This window comes from Onychomys torridus, chromosome 17 (assembly GCF_903995425.1).
Source record: "Onychomys torridus chromosome 17, mOncTor1.1, whole genome shotgun sequence".
Taxonomy (NCBI): domain Eukaryota; kingdom Metazoa; phylum Chordata; class Mammalia; order Rodentia; family Cricetidae; genus Onychomys; species Onychomys torridus.
Window position 1 is genome coordinate 15,766,847 of NC_050459.1, and position 25,970 is coordinate 15,792,816.

A 25,970-nucleotide genomic window follows, 5' to 3' on the forward strand; every position below is an offset into this window, starting at 1 on the left:
ATGCAGTGACAGGCCTGCTGAGGAGGGAGTTGAGGCTGTCATTTCACTGTTGTCCATGCTGGCCTTGGTGTTCCTTTAGAGTGGACCTCAGGAAAAGCATTGTAAGTGAGCAGCAGATAAGAATCCTACTCGGTGTTGGGAATTTGAAGGTGACCTGGGAAGCAAGAGATCCAACTCAGGCCATACTGACTAAGCCAGTTCCTTTCTTAGTCTAGAGAGACATCCCCCACCCTGCAACCAAGAGACCTGCTCTAGGACTGATGCCTGATAACACCCAGCCTTTAGAGGTTGAGAATGTTGTGCTCTGAGGCTCTGAATCAACCCAAGCAGACACAAGAGGTTACTGCAAGGCAGGATTTAATGCAGGGCAACACAGAAGAAGTGGGGAAGGAGAGGATCTGATTGATCGGGCCACAGATTGGGAGCTGAACTGAGACCCTGAATGTCACTTGAAGCAAGTATTTAAGCACAAAAATCACAAACATTTGTTGCCGAGTTACAGCTATAGTTTTCATCAATCAGGATTTAGATATTAGGGGCTTGCTTGAATGTTTCATCATTGTCAGTTGACATACAATGCAAGCTTTTCAGTCCAGCCAATCAGCTTCATTTGTTCCTTCTGTTGTTAAGAGCAGGCATAATGTTTCCAGAGAACCAAAGATGCATAATGACTATTTCTGTGATTTAGGGATGAGGTGGGTCAGCTATTGAAAGATTCCCAGCCTGCCTAGGGCTTGGGAACCTGGACTTGGTTTCATCCTTTAGGTAAAATGGAGTCTGAAGTCAAAATGGCAGTGATTTTTTTTTTTCCTGTTCCCAATAAGAATACCTTTCTCCCCCACACTCCCAAGCAGGCATTCTCTGTGTAGCTCTGGCTGTCCTCGAACTCACAGAGATCATCAGCCTCCATCTGCCTTTGAAGTACTGGGATTAAAGGCATATTCCACACTCTTTTTTCAATTTTTTAATTTTTTTGTCAATGTGAAGATAGTACCCAGAGCTCCTTGCTTGTTAAGCAAGAACTCTGCTGAACACCTTTTAAAAACCCACAATTTGGGAACATACTAGAAAATGACTTTGAATTGCATTTAGTCTGTATATGCTGGAGGAAGGTATGGAGTCTGGTCTGAGAAAACTACGCCTGTTTTTTGCACGTAATTCTAGGCTTCCAGAGGCTTCTAAAGCCCAGCCACCCAGTGTGGGTTGCCATATTTGTAAGAATCACAGTGGAACATCTCTGAGAATGTCAGAACTGTTGGTCTAGACTTGCTCGCCCTCACCTAGCACTTGCTGGTGATGCTCATGTAGAGTTGACATTTACATTAGTCTCTCAGCTGCTGCTTTTACTTGATATCTTTGTCTGGGTATCCTTAGTTATGTAAACTTTTGACTCCAGAGGAGCGATTCCTCCTCTCCCTTTTTTTTTTTTAAAGATTCATTTATTCATTATGTATACAGAAGAGGGCGCAAGATCTTATTACAGATGGTTGTGAGCCACCATGTGGGTGCTGGGAATTGAACTCAGGACCTCTGGAAGAACAGTTGGCGCTCTTAACCTCTGAGCCATCTCTCCAGTTCCCTCCTCTCCCTCTTAATTGTCTGCTTTGACACTGTTTACCTTCTAAACTTCATTACTGCTCATTTACTTTAGATGGCAGTTTCCTGACTATGTATGATTGAGTAGATAGATGGTCATAAACACGTGAGAGCTTTACAGTCTGGGAGACCCTGTGTGCGTGTGCCCCTGCTGTAGACTCTGTGCCAATGGGCAGAGTGCTAGGGTTCTCTGAGCCTGTGGGTTAGATGTGAGTGATACCACTGATTGAGGCTTTAAGGCAGTGTGCAAATAGTTACACTCATAATCCCAGTAGAGTGCCTGGCATATGGGTGACGTTTATTACTAGTGTGGATGATGGTGGTTATAGCACAGTGCTGGATCATGGGCATAAGCTCTTAGCATAACCCAAAGAATTAGAAACTAATGAGACACAACTGTACAGATGAGGAAAATAAGGCTTATTTCTCTGTTCTCTCTTCAAGTTAAGGGGAACATGGCTTTGCTTATCCTGACTTAACCAAATTAAATTATTCTTGCCAGAGCACAAAATACAAATAATTATGGGAATGCAGTACATTCCCTTCTGTGTTTCAATCCAGGGTTATCTCCAAAACCTCAGTGTGAGTGAATAGAGTAGACATGGTGAGTCTATGCTATATCATTTGACTATCTAAGTTCTTTTTTATTTGGGACAAGGTTTGACTATATAGCTCCAGATGGCCTAGAACCTGCTTTGTAGACCAGACTGGCCTTGAACTCACAGAGATTTGCCTGCCTCAGCTTCCCCAGCTCTGAGATTAAAGGCATTGCCACCATGTCCTGGCTTGTAAGTTACTTCTTAAGTGTTTTTACTAAAATTTTCAAATTTAAGGGCATGATTCATGGCAGTTTGTCCTATGATACATGATACATCCAAAGTACATGACAAATTTTGAAATATTTATATATTCTCTTAATAGTTCTTAGAAGGTGCACCAGAGTCCAGAATATAGCTGCTTATTTAAATATGGAAATGAATTTATTATTTCCTAAGCTTTAAAAAAAATATCAGGAAAAGATATCAAATTTAGCTTTTAGCTATTTATCTCATTTATATCCAGGATATGCACTGGCCAGGGAACACCATTGATTAGTGTTTCTCAACCTGTAAGTCATGACCCATTTGGGGTTGCATATCAGATATTTACATTATGAATCATAACAATAGCAAAATTATAGTTGTGACATAGCAATGAAATAATTTTATGGTTGGGGTCAGAACAGCATGAGGAACTATATTAAAGGGTCTCAGCATTAATAAAGTTGAGAACCCCTGCCATAGAGCCTACACAGAGTTTGTTCTCAGCATCTATATAGATAACATTTATATTAGATATTCTTCTCACAGGCTTGGTTATATTTCCAAGATATAACTAGAAATAATTGTTTTGTAATTTCTAATTTAAAGTAGTTAAGATTTTTCTTGAAAATTGATTATTCATTATTTAAAGAGATAAAATCTTAGAATGTTCCACTTGTATGTGCATTAGGAAAGAATTTTAAATGATCAAGAATTATACTATAGCTATGGAAAAGTACCCCATTTTGATAAGTCTTTAAACTCCAGGCTTTATAATTTTCTCATAGTTTGTACACACACACACTTTCTTTCATGCTGAGCTAGAGCCCAGGGACACACACAGGATTGGGATGTATTCCATTACTGAGCTATGCACCCAGTCCTTTATATTTCTTATTTGAAGCATAGTCTCACTAAGTTACCTTGGTGGGCCTTGTGATCCTTCTGCCTCAGTCTTTCAAGTAGCTGGGATTATAGGCCTGCACATCAGACTGGCTGTAATTGCTTGTTGTTTTACAATAAATGGTTTCTCTAATTGACTCCATTTGTTCTCATTTTCATGGCCCTGAACACACTTCACTTCAGATTCTCAGCAACATCCCTATTTCCTATTTCTTTTCTTTCTTTCTTTCTTTTTTTTTTTTTTTTTACATTTTTTGAGACAGGGATTCTCTGTGTAGCTTTGCACCTTTCCTGGAACTTGCTTTGTAGACCAGGCTGGCATTGAATTTAATCCCAAATGCTAGGATTAAAGGCGTGCGCCACCACCCAGCCAACATCCTTATTTCACACCCTTGAATTCTTCTCTAAATCCTAGCAGGTTTTTCTTTACCTCTCACCTTGATGTTTCCATTCTTATGGAAGGTTCAGCAGCCATTTATTCTTAAGTCTTAAATTTTTCCGAATTTTAGGACACTTTATTTTTGTTTATTTCACCTGAGAAAGTTTTACATGACCCCCAAGTATATAAGTATAATATGATCAAACATTTATTAATAATAAATAGTAAAGATATTTATTTTTAAATACATATAATTTTAGCATTTATTAAAGATGAAAGAATCTGCATAATGACATGCTTGAATTTGTAAATAAGAAGTTGACTTTGACTGAGTATTTGATACTACAAGATGTAGACCATTTCAGTGTTTTTCAGAATTCTTCAGAATTTTGATTTTGTAGTTGTTGATGCTAAGAATGTTGTTTCCATAAACACATAGTACAACATGGCACAATTGTGTTTAATGCCATTCCAGAAATTGTTTGAAATTCCATTCTATTATTAGGTCAAAATTCATTTAATGAAACTCAAGCTAACAATTAAACAGCAGTTTTTTAAATCAAACGTTCAAATGCAATACAATTGAAAGATATACTAGTTTGGTACGTATATGCTGAGGAATGGTAGTGGTGAAATATGAAATATCTTCTGTAATTAAACCCTTATATTTCTGTAGCAGCAGGAAACTGTGTAGGTGTGTGTGTGTGTGTGTGTGTGTGTGTGTGTGTGTGTATGGTGTTAAATGCACTGCACTTAATAACATTCTACTGGTCTTGAATCTGAGTCTTGTTTGTTTCTGGCCCCATTGATTGGCATTGCATGGTGGGACAGCACGTGCAGGTAAGAAAAGAAGCACACGTGTTTCTTGTTCAGAATGAAAGCTGCTCAATGCAGCATGGGAGAGAGATGCCGGAAATACACGAATCAATATGCTTTTGATTTTTAATTAATTTTGGTCATTGTTAAAAAAAAACTTTTATCCCCAAAGTTTTTTCAACCTCTAAAGTGACCCCTTATGGGGTTACAACTCCCAGTTTCAAACGCTGAGAAATAAGGAATACATATCTGCCTAGCACTGTTGTAAGTCATATGAGATCCTTGTCGGGTGCCGTTCCAGTTGAACACTGTCCATGAAGTCATTGGTAAAGATGGAGTGCAGTGGCCTTTTGTCAGAGACTGTGTGTATAGAACATTTAACTGCACTTGTTTCCTTTGCCATTTTTTATAATTTCCTACTCTTCATTTAAAAAAGAAACATTTCTGTTTTTCAGCCTTAATTAAAAGTGACTTTGTTCCATTTATATTCTGTTAGTGGATTATTTTAGTATTTTATTAAGTTTTCAAACATTTGTTTTTTGTTTTTTTTTTTTGTGTGTGTGTGTGTGTGTGTGTGTGTGAGTCCTTGCATATATGTATGTATATATATGTATGTACCATGTATAGACTTGGTGCACTTGGACTCAGAGGAGGGCATCACTGGATGTGGAGTTAGAGGCAGAGCCACTATGTGGGTACCAGACCTGGGTCCTCTGCTAGAACAGCAAATGTCCTTAACCAGTGAGCAAAATCTCTCTAGCCCTATGTATTTTGTAGTTTTTTTGTGTTTTATCTTTGAAATAAAAGGCATTTTAAGAAATGGGGAAAGATAGCTCCTCCTTAATTTAAGGTTTATTTATTTTTAATGTGTCTGGAGTTGGCTTTGTTTTAAGCATTTTACTCATATTTTCTTTATAAAAATTAAAGAAAGCTATTTCAATACATGTCTTGCTGTGTTGCCCTACTGGGCTTGAACCTGATCTGTAGCCCAGGTTGGCTTTGAGCTCGTGGTCCATCTGCCTCTGCCTCCGTAGTAATGTTTTCAGTTATCTTGTACAGACAGTACTCTGAAGAAGAGCTTTTGTTTATGTGAGGGGAAGGTGGAAGTTGACTTTGGCTAGTCATGTACTGACTGGATTCTTTCTTACAGTTGACTGGATTATTGCAGACATGCTGGCTGCCCGGCAGGATGCCCTTGGACATGTGCGCTATGTGCTGAAAGACCAGTTAAAATGGCTTCCGTTGTATGGGTTTTACTTTGCTCAGGTAACCTTTGTCTTTGCTCTTATATTTCAAATTCAACACAATTTAATGAAAATACGTCTGATTTTCTTTGTTTTATGGTAGTAGTGATTGGACATGGGACCTCGTGCATGCTTGGTACAGATGTTTTTAAAATGGCTTATTTTAAATGTAAAATTATACTACCTAAAGGTAGTAAATGTAGACTTTTTAAAAATTATTTTTTATGCCCTTCCCTCCTGGCCAGGCCAGCTTTCTTTATTTTCTTCTTTCCTCCCTCCCTTCCTTCCTTCATTTATTTATTGTTTTTAATTTATTTTTGTGTGATTGAGTGTCTTGAGTATATATATGTATTTCTAGTACTTAGTCTATATTTTAATTCCGTAAAGGTTGTAAGTGTAGATAGACTTTAAAGACATTTTTATACCCTTCCTTCCCAGCCAGTGGCCGCTTTTATTTATTATTTTTAATTGGCTTTATTTTATGTGATTGTCTTGTGTGTATATGTGTTTCTGGTGCTCATGGAGGTCAGAAAAAGACACTGAATCCCCTGCAACTAGGTTAGAGATGTTTGTGACCATGTGAGTGCTGGGAACTGAACCCTGGTCCTCTGAAAGGGCAAAAAGTGCTCTTAGCCACTGAGCCGTCTCTCATCCTGGATACTATAGTAGGAATCTTAATGGTGCTTATTAATAAAATCAAACCTGAGGCCAGTTATTGGGGTGAATGCTGGAAGAGCAGAGACACAGCACAAGCCACAGCTTCCTCACTTCACCAGTTCCTCAGCTGGTCTTGTTTCCTCAGACTGCAAGCTTCTGAGTCCTCATCCAAATGAATCTCAGCTGAACTGTGCTGCTCCAAAGCCTAAAAGCTTAACCAGCCAAATGCTGCTAGTTTCTGGACTTCACGCCTTATATAATCTTTCTGCTTTCTACCATCACTCCCTGGGATTAAAGGCTGGATTTCAGGGATTAAAGGCGTGTGTCACCATGCCTGGCTGTTTCTCATGTGGCCTTGAACTCAGAGATCCAGAGGTGTTTCTGTCTCTGGAATGCTAGGATTAAAGGCGTGTGCTACCACAGCCTATCCTCATGTTTAATATTGTGGCCGTCCTGTTCTCTGACCCTAGATAAGTTTATTTCGGGGAACACACAATATTTCGGGAAACACAATACCACCACAGGATACTTTTAATGACTTTGTTGATGATAGTTATCAATGAGTCAATAGAAATCAATGAGTTAAGATCCATCACAAAATTTTGAACTAAATCTTTTAAAGCAAGGAAGAATATTTTAACTGCTAACAAAATTAAATGTTTGTGTATTTTCTAGTACAGTGCAGCATGCAGTTTTTCTTGGGTTCTGTAGAAATAGAATTTTCTTTCTTTCTTTTTTTTTTAATGTGGAGCTGAGGATCGAACCCAGGGTCTTGCACTCTACCACTGAGCTAAATCCCCAACAGAAATAGAATTTTCAGTTATAAATTGTATAGATGGTAATATTTGAACTGTAGTTCTGAAATGTAGTTTTATACTTTATTCATTGGGAGTAAAGCTGCCTTTTTGATGACTGTGATGAGTAGTTAGTTAAAGAGTAATTGCTCTTTCTCTTTTTCTTTTTTATGTGCCAGCATGGAGGAATTTATGTAAAACGAAGTGCCAAATTTAATGAAAAAGAAATGAGAAACAAGCTTCAGAGCTACGTGAATGCAGGAACACCAGTAAGAGTGCCTGTTTCCATTCCTCAACTCAGTTTGCAATTTAAGAAATTAAAATCTGAGTCATTTTGAAAACATATTACCCCATAAGGAATAACTAATTCAGAGTTTTGCTGAGATAAACTGTCCTTTTGGCTATCAGGAAAGATTGTTATTGATGATTATAAGTTTTTTTTTGTTGTTGTTGTTGTTTGTTTGTTTGCTTGTTTGTTTTTTGGTGATTATCAGTATTGACTCAGGAAGAGCAAGTGTGTGTCTTTTAGTCTACAGGATGGAGGTTCACTGGCAGCTTTACATTTGAGCACTGAAGAACTAGTCTTTATTTTACATTTAGTTTTAGAAGAACAACTGTTTTCTGTTTGTGTAAATGTGGATTTTTATCACATAAGTTAAGGTTTACAAAAAGCAAAGCAAAGAGTCTCCTGATGAAAAATCATTTAGAGTGAATATTTTACAGAACTTTTCTCCATAAAGGAGGGAAAATAATTTCAATCTTCTATTTCAAGAATGCTAATTGCTTTTTTCCAAATGCCTTTTCCCTGTGGCTCCCTCTCTATAGTTGACCTTCATGACTGTGGTAAGAACTTGCAGAGTTCTCTTTTTCCTCTCACCTGCTTCTAACATCATGCCCTCCACTTACCAGCTTATTGGCTGGTATGATCAGTGTTTACTTCTGAGTACCTGCCAGGACTTTCTAAGGTAGGAAGTTGCACCTAATGTGGAGATGCTGGTAATAGGATATAATGGCGAGCAGTGGCCTTTTCTCCATTTACAGCACACCCAGAGAGCAGCCGTAACACAGAAAAGGGGGTGCCTTGGTTTGAAATGGTGTGAAATTTAATAGAAGTTTTGTTTGTTTGTTTGTTTTTAAATATCTTCAGAAGACAGAATTGTACTTTTCTAAAAATGTAAAATATGAAGGCATGGACTTGTGTGTGCCCCTTCTTTCCTCCAGCTTGCCAACCGACCCAGCCAGAGACAATTACTTTAGAGTTTCTTGTGTCTTCTGTTGTGGGGTTGAGACTAGGAAACAAATAAACAGCTTCACTTTTGCACGGACATTGACCTTATAGTCACAGTCTGCCCTTTCTTTGTGTCTTCTAGTAAAATGGTCATCAGAGTGCTGTGTGTGGGGACTATTCTGTGTGTTGCAGCCTATTAACTCTGGCTGCTTTCATCAGCTGGTCTTTGCCTCTTTCTTAAGCAAAGTATTATAGGTTTGTTTGTTTTTGTTTTAAACCTAGATGAGCCTCTCTGAGCTTGGTTCTTTGGTTTATTATCACTAATTTTGGAAAATACATGGAAGTTACAAGTTCAATACTCCTGATCTAAAATGTTATAGTTCCTTTTGGAGACTAGAAAGAATAACATTCTTGACTTTCCAGCTTTTAGCTGTTGCCTTTCTGATGATTTCAGGACATATCCAAAACCAGCAGCAACTGCTCTGTGCTTCCCTTAATGGCACTTCCTTGGTCTGATTCTTCACCAAGGCTTTTCCTGTGATAGGTCCTTTGTGATTACATTGGCCACCTGGATAGTTCATGGTGATCTCCACAAGGGCCAGGGAGCTTCTCTTGTCACGTCACATGACTACCATGTTGTCACAAGTTTCTGAGATACAGGCATAGATGCAGATTACTGTCTTTCCTTCCATACTCTGTGTGTGTGTGTCTGTGTCTGTGTGTCTGTGTGTGTGTGTGTGTGTGTGTGTGTGTGTGCACATGTGACATTTCCATGGTCAATAATAAGCTTGATGAGGAAGGAATTATATTTTACAGTTTTCTTGTAAACATTATGGAGTATACAACTAATCAAAATTTAAAGTTCTAAGGTAACTGCTGTATGAATGTGTTGACTCTGAAAACTAACTAGGAAGTTAGGTTTTTTTTTAACTAAAATAGAAGGAAATTTTAAGAGCATGCAAATTGCTGCTTGGAGTTTCCTCTAGTCCTTTAACAGTCTCTCACTTTGAAATAAGAGACTGAGACTCAGTGAAAAAGTAAATGAATTTATGCAGCTCATAGGGAAAGACTGCTTTTAATAGAAAATTATCATTTCAATAATAGGCTGTAATTTAAACATTTAGAAATTTAATAATTGTGTTGATAGCTCTTCATTTTGAATAGTTTTTCAGTGTAAAACAGATTTCCACTTTTCCATCAGAGGCTGAAGCATCTCTTTAAAATGGTGTTTTGTGTCTTAAATACATATTTTTAAAAAATACATAGAAGATCATCATAGAAGAGAATGAAACTGGTTCTTTTGGTAAAAGTTCAACAGATAAGGCAATGAATGTGGTAGTAGCAAGCAGCCTGAACATGGTCTGTGTGATGTAGCTTGCCAGGCTTTCTCTGTGGTTCTCACTCCTCCTGTTCTTGAGCAGGGATTTCATGTACATAGTTGCGAGAAGAGAATCCAGAAGTTTAAGGCTGCCCTTTGCTCATTCTTTTCTTGCCGGGCACTTCAGGTTTAACCTCCTCCTCCTTTGTGGCCAGCTGCCTCATGTCCATGACAACACCATGATAAATACCAATTTTTGGCCAGCAGCAAAGAAGTTAGTACATGTAGCCAACGTTAAAGTTTTATTTATTTATTTGTTTTTGGTTTTTGGTTTTTTGACACAGGGTTTCTTTGTATAGCCCTAGCTGTCTTGGAACTTGCTCTGTGACTAGGCTGGCCTGAAAATCAGAGATCTGCTTGTGTCTGCCTCCCAAATGCTATAATTAAAGGCATGCATTATCACTACCTAGCTGAATATTTTTAATAAAGGGAGAAGAAAACTATTATGAATCCAGGAGGGGGTACAAAAAAAAAGAATTGTGATTTTCAATTAATAGAGTAGTTGGCCTTGTTTATATAGTATAGCAGACAAACTTAGAAAAAGAGTATTGGAGTAAGATTTGAAACTAGCCCACTCTTGGCAACTGCCCTAAGAATGTTTATTTTGTGTGCTTTTTTTTAAAATTTATTCTTCTGTCATACAATACGTCCCAACTACAGTTTCGCCTCCCTCCACTCCTGCCAGTTACTCGAACACATGCACCTCCCCTCTCCCCCAGACTCATTCCTTCTCTGTTTCTTTTCTGAAAAGAGCAGGCCTCCCAGGGATATCAACAGAACACAGTATAACAAGACTAGGCACAAACCCCCATATCAAGATTGGGCAAGGCAACCCAGTAGGAGGAAAAGGGTCCCAAGAGCAGACAAAAGAGTCAGAGACACCCCCACTTCCACTGTTAGGAGTCCCACAAAAACACTAAGCTAACAACCATAACATATATGCAGAGGACCTAGTGCAGACCCATGCAGGCTCTGTGTCACTTTCTGTGTACCGTCATAACGTTTGTGTTTACCCTATTTACTCTTATGAACAGACTCAGTTTGCCTCATTCCTAGTTGGGTAATCTGGACTCCTCCCCAAAGCCATTCATCTATCAAGATTTGAGTTCCTTTTTCAAAGACACACCAGATGCCACTCATCTGAGCACTCTTCCCATATACTGTAGCTGCCTCTCAGCAGGGAGGGCCGTTAGACCCACCCTCAGCAATGCCTTAGGGACACATGCTCTGCCTCTGTGGGCCATTTCTTTCCACTTACAGTAGAGAATGCAGTTTGCCTTGTTAACTCTTAACACACCTATAAAGAGCCCTTCCTTGCCCTTATACCTAGCTGGGAAGATAATCTACTCACTAACTCCATCCACTCTATGCAACCCAATCAGCTCTACCTTGCCTGTCGGGACCCATAAATATTATACCGGAATTCACACTGGTGAATCCACAACATCACTCATTCCATGATTTCTTCTAAATCAACAGTTCTATCCTGAATGTCAGACTCTGTGCCCAAGCCTAGTCCTGTCAGCCCTGTCCAGAGTAACCCTAACTTTCAGGATTAGACCAGATCTATATCCTGCATACCAGACTAGTTCCCTTTGTCACCTGAGTTCATCTCTTCCATGACATATCCAGTGTTCAGGCTCAACCCTCTGCACATATGGTGGGCTTTCCCAGCTTCCTTCACCCATATCAAATACATAAACAACAAAAGAGGTCCACATGCCCAGGCCTCATCACATAAGCAAAAACATTATATGTGATACTTTGCAAGACAATCTCCACTTGAGGCTCAGATACTTGAAAACTTGGTTCTCATGTAGTCACGCTGATTACATCAGTTTAAGAAGCATGGCTTTGCTAGAAAGAGTATATAACTGGGGAAGGGCTTTGAGATTTAAAAGCCCCACACTATTCCCTGTTGTTTGAATCTTAGATGGTTAATAAAAACCCAGAGCCAGATATAAGGATGAAAGCTGAAAGATCAGAGAAGCAGAACAGCCAGCCACTACCTCTTACCTCTACGAAATCCTCAGCCTGAAGAGAGTTCTTCACGCCTTATATACCTTTCTCTTCCCAGACATCACTTCCTGGGATTAAAGGGGTGTGTGTGCTTCCCAGTACTGGGATTAAAGGTGTGTGCCACCACTGCCTGACAACTATGTCTAATCTAGTGGCTGGCTCTGTCCCCTGATGCCCAGGCAAGTTTATTAGGGTACACAATATATAACCAAAATTCCCAGTTCAAACTCTGCAACCTGCTCAAAGTTTGAGACATGAACTCGCACTCTTCCTGATGTCTTATCTCCTGTCTGCTTCCACAATTCCCGACCATGATTGATCCCTTTCCTCCTGGAATCCTAAACCGAAATAAACACTTCTGTCTTAAAAACAAACAAATAAACAACAACAAATTTGGCAATGATAATGGATTTTAAAGAGTCTTCTCTGGTTGGGCAAAAAACTAATATATTTGCGTGGACACTGTATTGCTTTGTCATTGGTATGACTAAATACCTGACAAGAAGTAAGGTAAAGGAAGAAGGAGGTATTTGGATGTGTGGTTTGGGGGTAACGACTGAGAAGGCATGGCACCAGCTGTGGCAGCAAGAGCCTTCTTGCTCAGATCTCAGTGGGTCTGGGGACAAGACAGGACAGAAAGCAAGGCCAGGCTGTAAACCTGAGTTCCACTTCTTCTAATGGGGCACCATGTCTTGAAGGTTCCACAGTTCCCAAAACAGCTCCTGCCACCTGGAAACCAAATGTTCACATTCCTGGCCTGTGGTGGGTATTTTACTTTCTAACAGGCACATTTCATCCCTAGCCCTGTAAGTTCACGGCCATCTTATAATACAAAATGCTTCTGGTCCAACTTCAAGTCTTAGGGTCTTATAATTCCAACACTTCAGAACTACAAAGCCTGCTGCGACTCAAGGCAGATTGTTATTTGTAAGCCCCTATAAAATTTAAAAAAAATCAAAATACATATTTCAATATACAGTAGCACAGAATAAACATTGTGAATCTAAAAAAGGAATTGGGAGCACAAGGAAAGATCAGATCAAAGCAATACTGAAACTCATCGTTGTAAACACCAAACCCTGGAGTTCCGTGTCTGCCAACTTGGGTTCTTGGTGTCATGGGAGCTCTCCTGGGCCTGGGTAGACCCACACCTCTCCAGCTGTGTTACCAGCAATGCACATTCAGCCTCTCTTGTTAGTCTGGCTCTCTTCGGTGCCTGTAGCTTTCCTGGGTCAGTATCCCTCACTTTTGGATTCTCCATTACAACTTAGGACTTCTCCTTTATAGTTTCACATAACAGCTCACTCAGGAGCTCCATGAAGGGAATACAACCCTGCTACATGTTTGATTGGCTTTCTGGAGCCTCTGTACAAGCCTCCATTACTTCTTCATTTCACTTTTAATGCCTGGTATGTGTACAGACCAGCACCAACTTGATGCTGCTACCAAAATCTACTGCTCTTTGGAGAAACAGCCTGGACCCCTAGAACCACAGTGGCCTTTGAAATGTAACTTCAAAATATACTTTCCTAGGTGATTGTTTTCGAGGAAATAATCCCTGCTGAGGCTTTTTCAGTTCAAACTCTCACTTCTCGGGTGATTTTGCTATTTTGTAAGCTGGACCCTTCCATGGATGGGAATCTTTTGCCCTGAGGGCATCCTCTGTCTTGGTGAAGAATATGAGGTTTTTCTGTACCAGCATTGACCTCTAATGTAGCTGCTTTCTTCACACCTCCTTTGTCTGCAGCTTTAAACTTGTTCACATACCTTTCATTCCCAAAGCACATATTTTCCCCCACATCTTTCTGTTCTTTCTCACTGTAAATCTGACCAAGAGTGGTGAGCAGTAATAATGCCAGAGCCTGGACACTATTGTCTTGAGAGTTCCATCACCAAACATATTAATCCATTGCTTTTTTTTTTTTTTTTTTTTTTGAGCTGAGGAACGAACCCGGGGCCTTGCGCTTGCCAGGCAAGTTCTACCACTGAGCTAAATCCCCAACCCCAATCCATTGCCTAATTGCCCCAATTCAGCCTAAACTCATATTATCAGGAAATGGGTAAAATGCAGCCAGATTCTTTCTAGAATGTAATAAAAATAGTCTCTTGGCACAACCCCCAGTCTTTATTGTTGTTTCTGAAACATCATGAGCCTGGCCCCACTGTTTGCATTTCTCTCGTCCTGATCATCAGATTGGCTAATCAAGCTCTAGTTACAATGTTTAGGGATTGTCTACATAATAGCTCCAAAATCTTCCACATTCTACCCTCAAACATCTGTAAAGGCCTAAAACCAAATGCCTAAGAGCCATGGGTCAGGTTTACCATAGCAAGAACACCACTCTCTGTACTAATTTTCTGTATTACCCACTCTGCTTAGTGCCCTAGTTAAATTTCTAATAAGAAGCAACTTGAGAGAAGGCTTTATTTTGGCCTGTGCTTTGTTGGTATGTTCCATCATGCAGAGTGGCACTGTGACATAGCTGAGGCCACCAGAGAATGATACTGTTTGCTCGTGTCTGGGTTGGATAGGAGGTGGAACTGGGTTATAATTTTCAAGGCCTTCCTCTCTGTGACTTCCTTCAGTTAGGCCCTATACTTTAGAGGTTCCACAAGCTCCCAACATAATGCTACAGCTGGGGATCAGCTGTTCACAATGCCAGACAGCCCTTGGGACAAAAGGAGCTGCAAATGGAGAACTGCAGAGATGCTGTTGTACATTATACTAGCTTTTCAGATGAATCACTGCATTTCTTTGTAAGCTTGTTTCATAAACAAATTTATATTCTCCTATAGGTTCATTTAGTAGGAGTTTTATATCCACAGATTGCTCAGGAAAAAAAACATTTCTTATATTAGCTGTGTAGGGAAATAGTATTGTTGGCGATCATTTGATCATGGATAAATGGACAAAGTTTCCTCTCATGAATCCCTATCCTATTGTTTTCTATATTATTGTGTTTACTTGGTGAGTTTGTCTGTTGGCCACCAATTAAAAAGTGTTTTTACACCACTCAGTTCTCACGTAGAAGCTTTCTTGTTACATGGCTTTAATATCTTTATTTTTACTTTCTTAAGGTATTAAATATAAAAACATATCAACTGATGACTTACCTTGATACTTCATTTTGTTTGCAGATACTGCATTCTCAGTTTTATGTATGAGTATGAGGTGGCTTAAAGTAAATGATGTAAAAAGCACTCAGAGCTCTATAAAATGGACTGTCATAGGAGCCTTTTGAAATGCAAATACTAAATTCATAAGCAGTTTTCAGATAGATGTACTGTTAGCCTTGATACTTAAGGACATTGCTAGCTACACTCCTGTAATGGTAGAAGATTGAAGGTTGGCTGTGATGAGTGTGCTCTGTGTGTGTTTGTGCAGACATACAGCAGACTCCACTAACATGTAGAGCTAATATGTGCTAATAAAATTTTAATATATGTAAAAATAAAATGTCATGGTTTGTTTTTGGGAACTGGAAGGGGTGAACATTAATCACAGGGCAGCATTTTGTGTCTAGATTTTATATTAGTGACTACTAGCATGTTCTAAAACTTTTTAAAACAGTTTCAGATTTTTAAAGATTGGCTTTACCATAAATGTAGAGCTACGTTTTATTATGGCCTATGTTGTGGTCTGCCTTAATTGAATCTGCATTTGGGTGACTCTGCTAAAAGTAAAGGTTGTCTGTACACGAATACAAGCTTTCTCACCACAGCAACACCACAACAGGAGCAGTTGGAATTGCTGAGTCAGTGCTAACAACAGCGGACTCCCACAAACTAAAGTTCATTTATGCCCCACAGATGTATCTTGTGATTTTTCCAGAGGGAACAAGGTATAGAAGAACACACACAAAACTCCTTTCAGCCAGTCAGGCATTTGCTGCTCAACGAGGTAAGTCCAAGTTTGACTATATGCAGAAAAATACTTTTTAAGGAGAATGATCTTTGTTTTCTTTAGATTCTTTCTTCCTGGAGAACATCTGGGTTTTTTTTGTGTTTTTTGGTTTTTTGGTTTTTGTTGTTGTTGTTGTTTTTCTTTTTAAGATTACTTTTTGTTATGTATACAATGTTCTGCTTGCATGTCAGAAGAGGGCGCCAGATCTCATTGTAGATGGTTGTGAGCCACCATGTGTGATTGCTGGGAACTGAACTCAGGACCTCTGGAAGAGCTCCTAACCCCTGAGCCATCTCCAGTCCATGAGAATATGAGAATATGTGTTTCTCATAAGAACTGAATAAAAGAATGTCTGATCTTTTACAGAGTTAAGTAGATTCTTAGTAATTTGTGTTGTAAAGGTTAGATTCACATGCTTGCTGTGGCACATATTCCCATGCTGTGAATTGAGTTAAAATGTAAGTAAATGGTTATTCAGAGAAAGTACACTTTTGTGAGTGACTCAGTATAAAAACTGGTGTATAACAAAAATAAACATACACAAATATATATATATGTATCATACAGAAATACAGGCGTATGTGTAATAATCAGAGAGTGGATGTCAGATGCCACAGCAGGCAAGTCTGTTAATGATTGCTAAGCTAATGTTAAGAGGCACAGTAGAAAGACCAAGAAAACTGGATTTGCTCACTCTGTGAAGACAGAGCTCATTATGTGCCATAGCTGTATGTTTAAGAAGTATGTGTTAGGGAGCAGACCCATGTGCCATCTCAGCCATCTCACTAACCCCACTGAGCCCATTTGTTTCTGCCTCTCATTTCTGAAACATCAGCAACCCTATTTGTTTTCTCCTTTCTCTGGCCATTAAGAACATCATAAATTCTCTGCTGTCTTAGTTAGGATTTCCATTGCTTTGATAAAATACCATGACCCAAAGCAACCTGGGGAAGAAAGGGTTTGTTTCAGCCTATAGTTCTACATCATAGTCCATCTTTGAGGGCAGACAGCAGAAATTCTAACAGGCAGGAACCTGGAGGCAAGCACTGATGCAGAGACCATGGAGGAGTGCTGCTCATTGGCTTACCCCTCATTACTTGCTCAACTTGCTTTTTTTTTTTTGGTTTTTCGAGACAGGGTTTCTCTGTGTAGCACCTTTCCTGGAACTCACTTAGTAGCCCAGGCTGGCTTCAAACTCACAGAGATCCACCTGGCTCTGTCTCCCGAGTGCTGGTATTAAAGGCATGCACCACCACTGCCCAGCCCAACTTGCTTTCTTATAGCCCCTAGGACCACCATCCTAGATGTGGCATTGCCCATCATGAGCTGGGCCCTCCCACATCGGTCATCAATAAAAAAATGCACTATAGGCTGGCCTTCAGGCAAATTCTTCTGGAGGCATTTTCTTAATTGACAACCCCTCTTCCCAAATGACTAACCTGTGTCTAGTTACCCAGCCACCACTGTGTATCTGAGGGTGAACCTTGACCAAAGGATTTAGTAGTAAAGGGAAGCTAGGTTGTCGTTATTCAGCTCCCTAGTTTTATCACATGGCAAGTATAACTGCTTTTGACCCCATATTTGACCCCATTTCTGAAGTGTGGTTTATAGAACAGAATAATTGAGGAGACCTGGAGACGAAAACAAGGCAGAATAAATACCAGAGCAGGTGCTAGATAGTCCGGGGGGGGGGGTATTTATTTTGTCTATTTTTAGAGACAATTTTCATTTTTTTAATATTATGGTTTTGGTTTGGTTTGGTTTTGGTTTTTTGAGACAGTTTCTCTGTGTTGTCTTGGCTATCCTGGAACTTGCTCTGTAGGCCAGGCTGGCCTCAAACTCACAGAGATCTGTCTGCCTCTGCCTCCCAAGTGCTGGGATTAAAGGCATGCGCCACCACCGCCTGGCTTAATTATTAGTTTTTTTTTTAATTAGTCCATAAAATATGGGTTCATTATGGCGTTTTCATACAAGTCCCTTAAGTCTATGTCTGGGAATTGGATAAATATACTATGAAGGATCAGTTAGCCAATTACTTCACATTTTAGGAGAGTGTATACCACATCATGCTTCAGAACTGAGAAGCACTTGGTTGGGATCTCAATTCTTTCTTCATGAAGACTAGAGGGACATGCTATCTGACTTAGGGTGGAGGGTTCTTCTGTGTCATCACAGAAGGGCCAGGCTTTGTCTTAGTTGTAGACATAGTTTGTGTGGTTGGAATAACTGGACATTCGTGGACTGGATGTTAATAGGTATAGACAGGCAAGAATTTTCTGTGAGTTTTTCTCCTCATATGTTGACACCACATCTAACCCTCCTTTTGGGCTTCTAGTCTTAGTCATCTAATAAAAATACTGGTTGAGCCAGAAATGGTAGTGCATCCCTGTGATCCCAGCACCTAGCTCTAAGGTGGGAGGATCAGAAATTTGAGGCCAGCCTGGGTCTGCAAAAAAAAAAAAAAAAATCTGGTTAAGGTAACATGCAAGTTTGACAGTGTATGTTTATCAGAGTCCTGAGATTGGATGGCCTCCAGTAGCAAAGAAGGACTTAGCTGACAAGAAATGTTCCCCAGTTTGGTTGACTTTTCAGACTTTGGTACAAGTTTGTGAATAAATTATACTCCTTCTGCCCTGGGGACTGAAGTCAGACATGTGGTTGTGGGAATCGTTTTCTTTCCCACACCATCCTGCATTTTGAAAATTCTTCTGTAGACAGCCCCACCATACTGTAGCTGTTCTTCCTTATGTAGCCACTTTCCCTGGAGAGAGGCAGTAGATAGAGACTTCAAACCGAGTTCTCCCTAGTCACTGTTCAGATCACATAGTGGGACCTAGCGTTTCCTGTGAAATTGTCAGTCCACACTCAAGTCAAGAAGAGGAAGCAGCAGAAGAGAGTCGAAGGATGATGAATTCTTGCCCTTCTGTGGTATCTTTCCTGCTAGGGTTACCAAAGAGAACGGTCCCAGTGGGTCATAAGCTTCCTGAGGACCACCTTCCATCAGGAGGTCTCATTCATGTAGAAGGTTAATGAAGATTCAGTGCGTTTTGACCTAAGTAAAGATGGTAATGCAGGAGAGCATTCTAAGCATATAGCCAGCTCATAGATGTAAGGGTAGGGCATAAACTTTAATTCCTGTCTCTTTGTGGTAACTGATAAGTAATTTAGATGTTGAACTTAATATATTCCTTCCTAATCATGACCACACTGAATCCACCTGCTTTCTAGGCCTTCCAGTATTAAAGCACGTGCTGACACCAAGAATAAAGGCAACTCACGTTGCTTTTGATTCTATGAAGAATCATTTAGATGCAATTTACGATGTCACAGTGGTTTACGAAGGGACTGAGAAAGGGTCAGGAAAATACTCAAACTCACCATCCATGACTGGTAAGTCCATATTTCCGTGTATTGGAGGCTGAGTAGTACATGATACAGGTAAGATATAAACCCTTCTTTTCTTTCTTTCTTGTTTTAATTGGTGAGTAAACTCACTGCTTTCCTGGGGAATTACGATGTCTTGCTATTTAGCTCTAGCCTTGAATTTGCAATCCTCCTGATTCAGCCACCCCTGTGTTAAGATTGTAATAGCCCCACAGATGGCTTCCTTTATTTCACTTACTGATGGGCACTAATGTATATCATTAGAAATTTCACTCATCATTCTAAATTTCACGTGTCTGATGAGTCTGTGGGGTCTTTAACCTGGCTTCTTTCTGCCAGAGGTTCACATATGAAACTGGAAAGATCTGCAAAGATATGAGGACAAGCTGCTCAGCTAGCAGTGTCAAGGAGTACAGTGATGGTCAGTGTAGCCTTGAACCTTCTTCTTATGTTGTCTTTTGTTTTGTTTGGCTTGGTTTGGTTTTATTTTTCAATACAGGGTCCCACTGTGTTGCTCTGGCTCTCCTGGAACTCAACTATGTAGACCAAGCTGCCCTGGAACTCAGGCTACTACACCCAGCTCCCCCCCCCCCCCCCTTCTTTTAATGTTTTTTGACTTGAACCTTCTTTATAGCATGTTTGGGAAGGACATTTGTATTATTGGACAAGAAGAAATTGTGTCTTTTCAAGCATGTGCTAGATTTTAACCAAAGGATTTTGAGTGAAAATAGTTTAGGTAACTGTAGCCACAAATTCAACATTTGAACATGGCAACAGGTGAATAAAGGAGTGGTGAAAGATTCTGGCCCTTTCAGAGTATCTGTTTTAGAGAGATGGGAAAGAGGGAGAGAGGAGAGAGACATATTTGCCACATGCAAAGAGCTCTCTTATAATCCCAGTACTACGGATGGAGGAAGAGGCAGAAAGAAGACATGCTCTAAGAAATGTCTGCATACCACAGTGTGATGAAGACTTCAAGTTTATTTTTTAAAAAATCTGCAGTCCCTGGCTCCACACATTCCTTTTGTATGAAATACTTTTCTAGCACTCATCTTTATCTTCCTGTTAAACTGAAGGAACATGAAGCAGTTTGATGGTCAAAACCAGCCAGCTTTCTTACATACTTTGAGGAAGGAACTGGCTTTGAAAGTAAAAGAGAGAAAGCATTAAAACACAAAAGATTTTAACTTTTAACTTTTTAAAATTAATTTTTAAGTTAGTATACAAAGCGATAGGTTTCATTAGAACATTTCCATTAGGAGGGATGGCTGCTTCTTGAGTTCGGCTGTTAGAGTCAGTGATAGCCGACACAGAGTTAGCAAGTGCTGTGGGCTAATATGGGTGGATTTCTCAACCTGAGCTTCATACTGCAAGTCATGAGTTTATAGTTGTTGTTTTTTTTCCCCCCAGCATTTTGGGTCTTTATCGCTTTGTTTTCATTGTAAGTTACATTATATAATCATGAATTCTAGAGTAGTAAGACCTGAAATCTTTTTCTTCTTTGTTAGAGTTTCTCTGCAAACAGTGTCCCAAACTTCATATTCACTTTGATCGTATAGACAAAAATGAAGTTCCAGAGGAACAAGAACACATGAAAAAATGGCTTCATGAGCGTTTTGAGATAAAAGATAAGTAAGTGGTAACAGTTCCAGCATTCAGAAACTGCAGTTCTAAATTTCACTATAGTAACCAATTTGAAAAGGTGTTTTCATTATTTAGGGAATACTAATTAAACTTACATAGATAAAGCCTTACATACTTCCTATATAACACGTTTAATGGTGCATTGCCCTTGTATAAAAATTAACTTTAACATTTCTACATCAGTACAGCTTTTGGTTTCTGTACAGTGACAACTCAACATGGTCAACTGGGAGGCCTTTTTCAAAAGCTAATGACACAGCTAAAGTGAAACTAAAGTTTGTATTGTTTCAAGAATGCTTTTGATGAACTCAGGTTAAATCTTACTTTGTCCTTATGTGCTCTCGTTTTAAACTGTTATGAGTCACTGTAAAGATCATGTCATGGTGGCCTACCTGTAGTGTTATCTGGGCAGCAGGTTGCTCTGGGATAAGATGTAAAGGAAGAGCATTTCTTCTGTGCTAGCTACACAAGGAACAGCAAGGCTGTGGAGATGGAGACTTTGAAGTACAGGTGAGCACCACATCAGTGTGCTGTGGGAAGAGCAAGGGCAGTTGATATTTTCATAATGATATTGTCTCCTTTCTTGAGTTAGTAAACAATACTGCAAGTTTAGCCATTTGAAAATGAAACTTCATATTAGATTTATGCATTTCATTGTCACGTGTTAGTACCTGACATAATTTTTCAGCCCATCAATTCAGGATCGCTTTGGTGATGGGAACAGTTTAAGAAGACTTATGTATCTTAATATGAAAATGTATTTTCAGAAAAGGACTGGACAGTGTTTAATATCCACCTGTTTGGGTTGCTGTTTTTTTTTTTTTTTATTATTATTATTCTTTGGATCTTTTGCTCTTTGGAAGTTCACCACCCAACTCCCAAATAAATCACACAGAGGTTTATTCTTTCTTATGAATGCCCAGCCTTAGCTTGCTTGTTTCTAGCCAGCTTTTCTTAACTTAAATTATCCCATCTACTTTAGGTCCTCTGGGCTTTTACCTTTCTCTGTTTCTGTATACCTTTCTTCTTACTCCATGGCTTGCTGTGTGGCTGAGTAGCTGGCCCCTGGAGTCCTCTTCTCTTCCTTTCTTTTGTTTGTCAATCTTTTCCTCCTGGATTTCTCCTCTTATCCATTCTCTCTGCCTGCCAGCCCTGCCTGTTCTTTCTCCTGCCTCGCTATTGGCTGTTCAGCACTTTATTAGACCATCAGGTGTTTTAGACAGGCTCAGTAACACAGCTTCACAGAGTCAAACAAATGCAACATAAAATAATGCAACACATCTTTACATCATTAAATAAATGTTCCACAGCATAAACAAATGTAACACACCTTAAAATAATGTTCTACAACAAGCATGTACTCATCATTACCTCTATGAATGTGCCCATAAGGCAATAGGAATACTTCCTGTGTTGCATGGGCTGCAGCTATAACCTTATATGTTTTAAGTCAGAGGGGAGAATGAATGAACTATTCTCTTTATTTGACTCTCTGTTTTTATAATTACATGGGAATAAGAACTTTGGGGAGGTGTCTCAGTCACTGTTCTATTGCTGCAAGGAGACACCATGGCCACAGCAGCTCTTAAAAGAGGAAGAATTTCATTAGGTACTTCCTTACGGCTTCAGAGGTTTCTACCATTATCATGATGGGAAGCATGGGAGCATTCAGACAGGAGTGGTGCTGGAGAAGTAGTTGAGAGTTAAATCCTGATCCACAGGCAATAGATACTGAACCTGGCATGGGCTTTTGAAACCTCAAAGCCCACCCCCACTTCTAACAGGGCCACACCATTTTAGAGATTGGATCTAGGGGCTCACACATGATAGGCAAGTGCTCTCCTGTTGAGCTGCAGCTCAACCCTTTTCTTTACTTCTCATGGGCTGAGAGCAGTGGGAGGAAGGAGTGAAAGTAGTCACTAGTCATATGAGTCAGGTTGCTACAGCTTCTTACAGATGGAATAAAAGTGGGGCTGGAGTGGTTGGTGGCTCAGCAGTTAAGAGCTCTGCCAGAGGACCTGGGTTCATTTCCCAGCACCCACATGGTGGCTCACAATTGTCTGTAATTCCTATTTCAGTGGATCTGACATCCTCTCTGGCCTCTGAGGGCACTAGACACACACACACATGGTATACAGACAAGCAAAACACCCATACACATAAAATAAAAGCGTGTGTGTGTGTGTGTGTGTGTGTGTGTGTGTGTGTGTGTGTGTGTATCTCCCAAAGTCTTCATCAAAGGCTTAAACCAAGTGCTTTGTGTTTCACTTCCTGTGTGGTAAGGATAGACTACAATACTGTAAACCAGTAGTGAGCGCCCTGCCAAGCTGTCTCTGATGTCTCTTCTACCTGGGTTTTCTAAGGAACTGTACTTGCTCAGGAAGTAATTAGTATCCAGTAGATGATTTTTGTTTGCTTGTTTCAACACCAAAATGTCCAAAACTGAAAATATCAATTCTGTTGTTTTTCATTCTGGCCACAGGTTGCTCGTAGATTTCTATGATTCACCAGATCCAGAAAGAAGAAACAAATTTCCTGGGAAAAGTGTTCATTCCAGACTAAGTGTCAAGAAGACTCTACCGTCAGTGTTGGTCTTGAGTAGTCTGACTGCTGTCATGCTCATGACAGAGTCTGGAAGGAAACTGTATGTGGGCACCTGGTTGTATGGAACCCTCCTTGGCTGCCTGTGGTTTGTTATTAAAACATAAGCAAGGAACAGGCTCCAGTCATGTCTCTTACTGATGGCTACACATTACGTCACATTGTTTCCTGAATTAAATAAGAAGTTTTTTAAAAGCCTTGTTGATTGAACACTGGATAAAATAGAATTAGTGACCACAGCCAACATGCGGTTGATTTGGGGCAAACACACGTGGCTTTTCAGGTGCTGGGATTGCTGGAAACATGAAAGTTAAGTGGAGTTTATGCTATTTTTCATGTTCTTCATGAACTGATACCCTATTGTGAAGATTATTTGGATTATATAATTTGATGTTGTTTGTAATTCAGATGGCTGTATTTTAACATTACTTTGTAGCATATTTCACTATATTGGTTATCTTCCATTTTGATTACTTGGCAGCTCAAACTCTTTATCACTAAAGTATTTTATATTTTGAAGCTATGTGATGCTGGGTTTTTGTTAAATTTTGCAAGTCAGTGAAAGATACTGTAATTATGTGTTGAGATGTTCAAAGAAAAAGGTGAGAAATATTCATGGCAAAAAAGATCTGTCTATTGTATATTTTTATTATATTGCTCTATTTAGCTACTTTTCTTTATATTTACAAAATAACAAACATTTCTACTATTTATTAAAATTGCTTAATTTGCATACCCCATTCTATAGAGAATAATATGTAAAGTGTCAGAATGGAGTTGAAGCTCTGTTCTAACTTTCTCATTTGGCAGAGCCCAGCATCTGAGCTGCTGAGTTAGCGCCTCCTAGCATCTGTGCTGTGAGTGCTTATAAACTGAGGGTCCTTATTACTTTCATATCAGACTGGACATCCACAGAGCTCTAGGTGGTGGAGGTTGGCCAGCATCCTGACTCTGTCCTAGCACGTGCCTTCTGCCTCTCTCCCTCTGCTTTGGCACTGCATTTGGTCTGGGTGTGTGCACTCTGGTCGCTTGCTGCTTGTTCCAGCCCTTGCCCTCTGGCTTGGTGTCCTGCAGTGGTGCTGTTCATTGTCTGGGTGCAGGCAGTGCTGCCCAGCCCAGAGGGCTCCTGTGGGTAAGCCTCCTTGGCTGCTGCAGAAGTGGTTTGCATTTGTTTATGTCAAGAAATATCAGGATTGGGTAAACGTCATTTCTCTTTAGTTTTCATGGACCCACACTGTTGATACATATCACCTGTGAACAAGAGCTACCTTCCAGGACCAAATCACACTGTCCTCAGTCATAGAACAGTGTATCCTATGGAAGGAGGCTTGCTATAATTTGATTTGCTGTATTTTTATGTTGTGATTTAAGCGTGATTGCTTACTAGTCCTTTAAGGTAACATTTCTGCATACATCATACAGATTTTTGTCACAAAATTATTATACCAGTGATCGAGTTGAAATAGACCATTTGAATCACAATAATTCTTTTTTAATTGAGGGAAAATTTGCCTCTTATATTGTTTTCCTAAAACCAGAAAATGAGCCGTTTTAAATGTCTTTGAAGTGTCATGTGCTGTCACTTGATTTCTTTGTGTTTGTATATTCATATATGGATATGTATGTTCACATAAATTGTATATCCACATATGAATATGCATATACATATATGAGTATGTATATTCACACATGGATATACATGTTCACATGTGGATATGTATATTCATATACAATACACATACATCCACAGAATACAGTGGCCTAAAAACAAAAAAACTTGTTCATCATGTTACTGTGCCGAATTGTAATCATCTTCTACTTAAAAAGTGAAGTGGAGATCAATCTTACATCTTAGCTAAATATATTTTCTTAGTAGTCCTATTAGAGCTTATTTTGACCAGATCAAAATCAGTACAAATTATAAGACTTTAGACATGGCCGAGGGCTGGAGAAGCAGCTCAGCAGTTAAGAGCAATTGCTGTTCTGGCAGAGGGTTCAGTTCCCAGCACCTGCATGGAGGCTCACAAAAGCCTGTAATTCCAGCTCAGTTGGAATCTGACACATTCTCTGGCCTCTGTGAAGAGCCACATGCACATGCATACATACATACACACACATAAATTAAAACAGATCTTTAAATATTATGTATGTGCTGTGCATTTGAATTTTAGAAGACAGCACCATTAGAATTACATGGGTATAACTGGTTCTTTTTAAACAGAGCAAAGCAGTCTGCATATGATCTTTTGAACATTAGCACTGTACTTACTCTTCTCAAGAGCCGTCAATGTGGTAATTGGAAATAAATTGTGTCAAAATGTTTGAAAAATTAGAAGCATCTCTTCAACATGTTAATTTTGACTTGACATAACTATTTTCTGAAAATTAACAGCCTACCTGTGAATCCTTTCACAATATAATTTAAGATTTTATTTATATTACTGTTGAATTGCAGCTTTTAGGGGCTACAATAGCTTTCTTTGTGAGAGTGCCATCAGTGTGCATGCTTTTATGTTTTCAGAAAGGGTGTTTGGATGAAAGTAAAAAAATAAAATCTCTCATTACTCTCATGTCTGTGCTGTCCAACGTTTCATGACTCAGGTATGCATAAAAGGTTTAGTGC

The 25,970-nt window shown here is 39.5% G+C and overlaps 1 protein-coding gene across 1 annotated transcript in view; it reads left to right on the forward strand.

Moving 5' to 3' along the window:
* Agpat5 (1-acylglycerol-3-phosphate O-acyltransferase 5) overlaps window positions 1-23,462 on the forward strand; it is a 42,665-nt gene extending 19,203 nt beyond the window's left edge. Inside the window, exons 3-8 of the mRNA XM_036166347.1 lie at window positions 5,645-5,760; window positions 7,369-7,458; window positions 15,625-15,715; window positions 18,947-19,108; window positions 20,611-20,734; window positions 23,229-23,462. Coding sequence (XP_036022240.1) covers window positions 5,645-5,760; window positions 7,369-7,458; window positions 15,625-15,715; window positions 18,947-19,108; window positions 20,611-20,734; window positions 23,229-23,454 — 809 coding nt within the window. The 3' untranslated portion in view covers window positions 23,455-23,462. The remainder of the gene's footprint in view (window positions 1-5,644; window positions 5,761-7,368; window positions 7,459-15,624; window positions 15,716-18,946; window positions 19,109-20,610; window positions 20,735-23,228) is intronic.
* Window positions 23,463-25,970: the final 2,508 nt, after the last annotated feature.